Here is a 6,833-nt window from a genome sequence, read left to right as displayed (position 1 = left end):
TTTGATGCGACCCATCTTCACGAGCACAACTAGAATGACAACACCAACAAAAAGAAGAGTCCCAAACACTGCAACAGTAACAATCAATCCAGTGAGACTCTCTGAAACAGATGAGGATAAAGTGAATGTCAGACTCAGAGTGTAACAGCAGATCATGTGCAGCAGGTTGGACATCACAGCCTTCACAAAGACAACAACTAACTGTGTCCATGCTCCTAGAATCTCAAACTCTCAGCAGATAAAAACAGCAGTGGGATGAATGTGAGCAGCACAGTGATGTCAGCCTCCATCTTCTGTCCACTCTCCTCCTGCTCGGCTGCTCAGCTCAGAGCTTGGTTCTGGTTTTGCTCACAGTAGTGAGGAGGCTCATGTTGCAGCATCCTCCTCTTTCTGACACGTGTTCTTCATTAGTAGGAAGATTGTGTTATCAGGGCTGAACTGTGTCAGTGACAGACTCAGTGTGCACTTTATTAGGTACAGACACACGTACAATCTACTGCAATCCAATTCAACTGTTCCACTGTAAAGTCGACTTTTATGAAGCTGATAATGTCACAATGTTCATTTAATCATAATGTAGAGAATCAGGACTCACCTGAGTTGTTTTCTTCTCTTCGGTCTGTTCAGGTGAGACATAAACAAAACAAACAAACAAATGTTAGTGTTTGTGTGACATCATCAACAAGCAAACATGAACCAAATGAAGCTGTGATCAATGCTGGTGATTCAGGTGATCACTGTTGTCACTCACACACTACAACACTTTCCATTAGAGTCAGCTCACACACTTCCTCCATTATCTATTCCACCTTCAGCTGTACTGTAGGTTGTGTAGTGAGCTGGTTTTGTCATTAGCAGCTGTAAATATTTCTAACAACAGAGCTCTGTGGAACAACTAGTTTGTGTGGTGGAACCCATTTGAATCCAGTGATGCAGAAATCTCCTCTATGTAACCAGTTGAGTTAGAAGCAGTCAAACCAAGTGTGAATCTACAAACAGCTGCTGCATCCAGCTCCAGGACTCTGATCTGAACCAGACGCCTCAAAGAGACTGAGAACAGAAACAGTACAGGCAGCCTGTGGAGCCTCACTACAGGACTTGTTCTGTGTTTGTCTTCATCTCAACTGGAAAGTATCCACAGACTGGAGAGAACAGAGGCTCAGAGTCAGAGCTCAGCTTCAGTCTGTGCAGGACAGTGAAGAGGAGGTGGAGGAAAGAGCTGGGGATCAACATTTAGTTCTTTTATGAAACTGAGGAAAACCATTTGGAACCAAATTTGCTGCCCCAGTATTAAATCTCATCCACTTCTCAGAATCAAATATCATGTTTGTACATATTAAAAACCTAATGGTTATTATGATTTATATCACATCTATTTGCCTACAAAAGGAAGGAGAACTTCAACTTCAGGAGACAGAGCTCAGATGTGTGTTTCATTACTTAAAGGTTCATGTTGACCCTTAGAGCAAATTCAGTTTGGATTCAGTCTGAAAACACATTAAAATGCTTGAACACTAATAACTTATAAATAATTAAAATTATTTGAAGGTATAAAAACCACTGACCATTCATAAGCACATAGGTATCAGAATGAACCTGATGGTTGATTTCCTCCTGTGTGGCGACACAGCGATAGCGGTCAGTCTTGGTCACAGTAGTTTGGAGGATGATGTCGTAACGTCCTCCTCTTTCAGAGACCTGTGGTTCCTCAGCAGGAAGGATGTTTCCAGAACCGTCCTGCCACTCTACTTTAGGTTTGGGAGAAGCTCCTCGAACAACACACTGCAGCAGAGCCCAGTCTATTGTTTGATTAAGTGTTGCAACAGATGGTTCTGGAGCTGCACCTGTAAACAGTGTAAGCAACAGATAATGAGACAATTACAGTAACATTGCGTTTTTTCTTCCTTTCTCTGCTTGATTTTAAAGATTTCAGTGTGCAAAGAGAAAAACACAGAAACAGTCAAACAGAAAAGCATCAGTTACACATCCAGGCACAGCTGGACAGAAACAAAATTCAGACATTTTTAACTTGTTCTAGGATGAGTCAGGAATGATTGAGGTGAGTAATGTCATCACAGGTGAGAAAAAAAACAGTTCACAGTCAACATAATAACATCAACAATACTTGAACAAAGTCAAAGTCAGCTTTATTGTTGACTTTGACTTTGACTAAACATTATTGTCTTCAACTGATGGTTTACAAATTTGAGGTTTTGGGGGGTTATGGAGACGAAGTCATACAGAGGTAAACTGCAGAGATCGGTGACGTCATCAGAATCAGGACTCACCTGGGATGTTTTCACCTCTTCTGTCTTTTAACCTTTTAAAGTGCGCAGGTTGCCTGCGACCTGACATTTACATGTAAACTGAATAAATCAATCAACTCTATATTTTCATGTTGACTGTTGACGTAAACACGGACATATTATACCTCGTTTGAAAGATCCAATTTTCAGTTTTTCAATTTATTAAAGAAACTAAATGACGGATTTACACGATAAACACGTGAACGTCTCACTTTCCGGCAGTAACCAGTTAGCAATGAACCTGCTAACCTGTCTCGCTGCAGTTAAAAAGCATTTATAGGTCGAAAAACAGACATTTAAAGACAAACTGGGCTCATTTTAAAGAACAAAAACTCACCGATTAAATCCAGCTCGTTTAAATTCAAGCGGAAGTAAAAATAAGCAGAATAAAAGTGGATTATTTCCCTCGTTTAGTTTTAACGCTGCTCCTCAAACTTCCAAAACAACGACATTTCAGTCCATTTTAAAGAGTTGACCAAATATTTGAGCAATGATGTTCAGTATCTCTGAAATCAGTAAACGCCCACGAACAAAACAAACCAATCAGCTTCTTTTTGACGACATAAAGAGACGAACCTAACGGACTTTTAACTCCATCAGCCAATCAGAGGAGCGCATCTTTACGCGAGCTCACACTGGGTTTTATTGACAGCTACTTTCATCCAATAGAAAGTCAGCACCGTGAAAACACTCTGAGTTTGGAGCCGGTAAAATTACCTGTCTGACCATATATGGAAGTTCATGTAGTTGGACTTCCTGTGGTGGTGGAACACCCACATAACAGAGAAACTTTTTCATCAGTCAAAAGAGACGTGATTCAATGAAACTAAATCTGTCAATCTTTATCTAAATATGAACAACATCTGCTTTTAGTCAACTTGAACATTGAGGGAAATTTTTCAGCGTCATAAAGACATTTCTCATCATTATTTGGTCACTTTGGAGAGGTTTTAGAAAGCTCTGTAGTCATCTGATGGAGATGCTCTGTACTGCACTTTCTGAAATATCTCACACACACTTCTGTCTATCAACATGAAATTTGGTTCAGATATTGTCGACAAGTGGAGGGAGAGATCCTGTGAGTTTCAGCCTGATAGCTCTTATTATGACCGAGTTATTGCATTTTGAATATCAAGGTAAAAGATATGAAACATGGAATCTTCATTTAATTCTCAGTGTGATCCTGAACTAAAATGTCTCGGTTCAGGACAGAAATAAAACAAACACAACATAAGAGACCAGAATATTTGCTTTGCAGTGCTGCTGAGGACACGTATCAGTTCTTCATTGTCTTGGAGTAGCAGAACATTTAAGATCAGGGTGTATAAACAGGTGACAATGTATATAACTGTAAGGAGCTCTAAGAGGTTAAGATAAAACGCTCTGGGTCAGGATCTAAAAGGAAAAACAGTGATATTGTCAGACCTGTAACACTGGAACAAAATAATCTAAATAATAAATGTAGGAAGGTGTTTCTGAGGCTGCAGCTTCATGGACACTATGAATAAATGACCAACACTGCAAAGACAAGTGACAGAGCTCTGTGGTCTCTGTCCTCAACATAAACCAAGTCCATGGTATTTGGAAAAGCAGAATTAATGTAAATATAATATTATAATGTTACTCTGATTGTTAATATCAGTGAAAATAAAGTATAAATCAGTACATAAAAAGAAAAAGAAAAAGAAATAAATGTGCAATTATTAATTTATAGTTGACATTTTAGTGTCAAGAAGTCTAGAGATGGTGAGAGAAATAAATGCATTAAAAACAATGAAAATGAAGAAATACAATAATCACTTTTAAAGTCACATCAGTTTCAAACTCACCTACAACAAGTTTAACGTGGGATTCTGGTTCTGCTGTATTAGGGAAAGTACAGGTGTAACTTCCGCTGTCGGCCATCTTTGTATTGTGGATCTTTATGGAGGCGTTGCCGTTCTTCAGCTCATCTTCAAAATGAAAACTCGTCCTTTGAACTGTTCGTCTTGACCTGTTCGGCCCTTGTTGTAATGCTGGCCAGCAGCGTACAGGAACACCTCCTTCTTCACATCTTTCTTCCAGTCAAACACCTTCTGCTCGATGTTCTGCCTGGTGCTGAGGGAACAGGGTAAAACAGCTTCACTCCCTTCTGCCACGGCCACAGTCACGACACCTGGACCTGGAGGACGAATCAGAGAACGAACATGTGTCACCTCAGTTACTCTGAAGCACCAGTTTACAAGCTGTTTAATCAGCAGTCAAATATCTGTGGTGACTGAGACACACTGCAACTGATGAAAACACAGACAGAAGAAGGAAGGAAGTCACACCACAACCTCAACAAATATAAAGTAACTGTGCATCAGTTACAAACTACATTAAATGTAACGTCTAAGTTACATTGAAATGGCAGAATCAACACTAGATACAGTTTAGCATCACGGGCTGCTACATTACTGCTAATTAGTAGAACAGGAACTTAAACCATATGAAGTATTTAAACAAATATAACTGACACTGACTCATTAAACACACAGTAAACTAACAAACCAGACACTAACTGTGTGTGTGTGTGTGTGTGTGTGTGGTGTGTGTTTCTTTATATACAGCCTGTGGTTTCAGCTCAGGTCCTGATGTCAGTGTGGTGTTTTCAGTTTGTTACACTGCCCCCAAGTGGACAAAAAAAGATTTAACATCACTGCTCTCCAGTAGTAATGAAGCCAAATCCAGTAAACTTCTGCAGAGCCTGTGGATGTGACAGCTCTGATCATTTATCAAACAACCTCTGCCTCCACACCCACAACAGTAGAAACACACACACACTGAGAATTAAAGAAACTAAACAAAGTGAAACTGAACTTTCTCCGCCTCTGATTTAAACTGAGCAGAAAACAGAAGAGAACTAGAAAATGCATTTCCTGTGGAAAATGCGTGTGAATGTTGAGAGCTGAACAAATCGCTGAAGCAATGCTTAAAATGGCTGAAATTACTGTTAAAATGCAGAAGAAAAAGTTAAAATGCTGAAATTGATGAACTACAGAAGAAAAAGTTGAAAGGCTGAAATTATTGTTGAAATGCAGAAGAAAAAGTTAAAATTTGAAAGGCAAAAGTAATTGTAGAAGTTTAAAATGGTTGAAATTATCAGAGAAAAAGGGCAGATGCAGAAGCTGAAAATTAAAACCAACAGCTGAAGCATTCATTTGAATAGCAAATTGTAGATAAAGTTGAACATTTTAAAAAGCATAAAGAGTTGAAGAAAGTTGAACAAGCATAAATGTAAAAAGGTTTGAAGCTTGTGATAGTTAAATGGTTTCTGTAGCAGAAAGTATGCAGGAGTAGTTACAAGCCAAACAGGGGTGAAAGCAGAAAGAAAAAACAGCTAAATGCAGAATCAAAAGTTGGAAGTTAAAATGTAAAAGAGGTAGAAACAGTAAAATCAGCTGCTGAGGGTTTGACTCAAACAGATAAAATAGACAGAAAGAAGTATGAAGTCTTAAACACTGCTTAAAGATAATTCACCTCATCAATTAGTGGTTTGTGAATAAGAGGAATCCATGTATCTTGTATTGACAGAAAAGTCAGTCAAGAGTTTGATAAACAGCACAGACATCAGAGATCAGCTGATCACAGTCACCTGTTTGTGTCCAACTGCACTCACAGGTTGCCATAGCAACATCAAGGCCCCCCCCTCCACACACACACACTCTACCTCCACCCTCCCGGAAGATGCTGTCATCACATGACATCACCTGTTTCTGTTTCTCGTGTTTTAATCCCAGTCCTCTGACTCTTTACAGCTGAATAAAACAGAATGAATAAACCCAGTTCAGTCTGATTCTCAGAGACTCTTTAGTTTTCTCACCGTTTCCATCAGCAAACGTTGTTCCAGACCAAGTCAGGAGACAGAGACACACGAGAGGAAGAAGCTCCATGTTTGTTCAGCTCATCTGAACATTAAAGAGGGAAAACAGCACTTCAGCATCTGAAGAGGAGGAAGCTTCAGCAGCTCCTCTCACTCTCACTGATTCATCACACAACACGTTAGGTTTCTGGGCTTTCCGGTACAGATCCTTCACAATAAAAGCTCCACCTATGACTCATGAATTCTGCATTAACTGTTCAAACTGTGTCAAAACCTGCTGAGCAGAACTTTATCTTCACACTAACATTTCATCTGGATTAGTTAGAAGAAACAATCAGATAAATATCTTCACTGCAACAGTTTCACCTCATTAAAGCACAAATGACTCTAATCCTCCTGACCTGCACATTATTATCAACACAAACAAAACTCTTTCACTTCTGTTTCTGCAGAATAAAAACACATCAACTAAACTTTGGACAGAGAGGAAGGACTGTAATCACCGACATAAATCATAAAGACATAAAGCCAGTCATTAGCAGATCTCCACATGATGTGTTTAACTCAGATAAACTGAAGAATCTGTTTTTACACAGAACAACAACTGAGGATTTTGTTCCTCATCACTTTCATTGGAAACACATTAGGAAGAGATTTCTTATGGTTTGAACAGGAGAGACGAT

The 6,833-nt window shown here is 39.2% G+C and overlaps 1 protein-coding gene across 2 annotated transcripts; it reads right to left on the bottom strand.

Moving 5' to 3' along the window:
- Positions 1–5: 5 nt before the first annotated feature.
- On the bottom strand, positions 6–6,334 carry LOC108873904 (selection and upkeep of intraepithelial T-cells protein 2). 2 transcript variants are annotated; one of them, XM_051068661.1, is made up of 4 exons: positions 6,151–6,334; positions 4,136–4,467; positions 1,566–1,844; positions 6–619 (listed from the first exon to the last, which is right to left on the bottom strand). In XM_051068661.1, the coding sequence occupies exons 2-4, from the start codon at positions 4,209–4,211 to the stop codon at positions 585–587; spliced, it is 390 nt and encodes a 129-aa protein (XP_050924618.1). In that variant the 5' UTR covers positions 4,212–4,467; positions 6,151–6,334; the 3' UTR covers positions 6–584. The 2 variants fall into 2 exon arrangements, 1 of the variants encoding a protein (XP_050924618.1); XR_007811342.1 differs by lacking the exons at positions 6–619; positions 1,566–1,844 and adding an exon at positions 3,582–3,701.
- Positions 6,335–6,833: the final 499 nt, after the last annotated feature.

This window comes from Lates calcarifer, unplaced genomic scaffold (genome assembly GCF_001640805.2).
Source record: "Lates calcarifer isolate ASB-BC8 unplaced genomic scaffold, TLL_Latcal_v3 _unitig_5190_quiver_908, whole genome shotgun sequence".
Classification (NCBI taxonomy): Eukaryota; Metazoa; Chordata; class Actinopteri; family Centropomidae; genus Lates; species Lates calcarifer.
The sequence above is the reverse complement of the archived record's forward strand: the minus strand, read 5'-3'. Positions and strand labels throughout refer to the sequence as shown.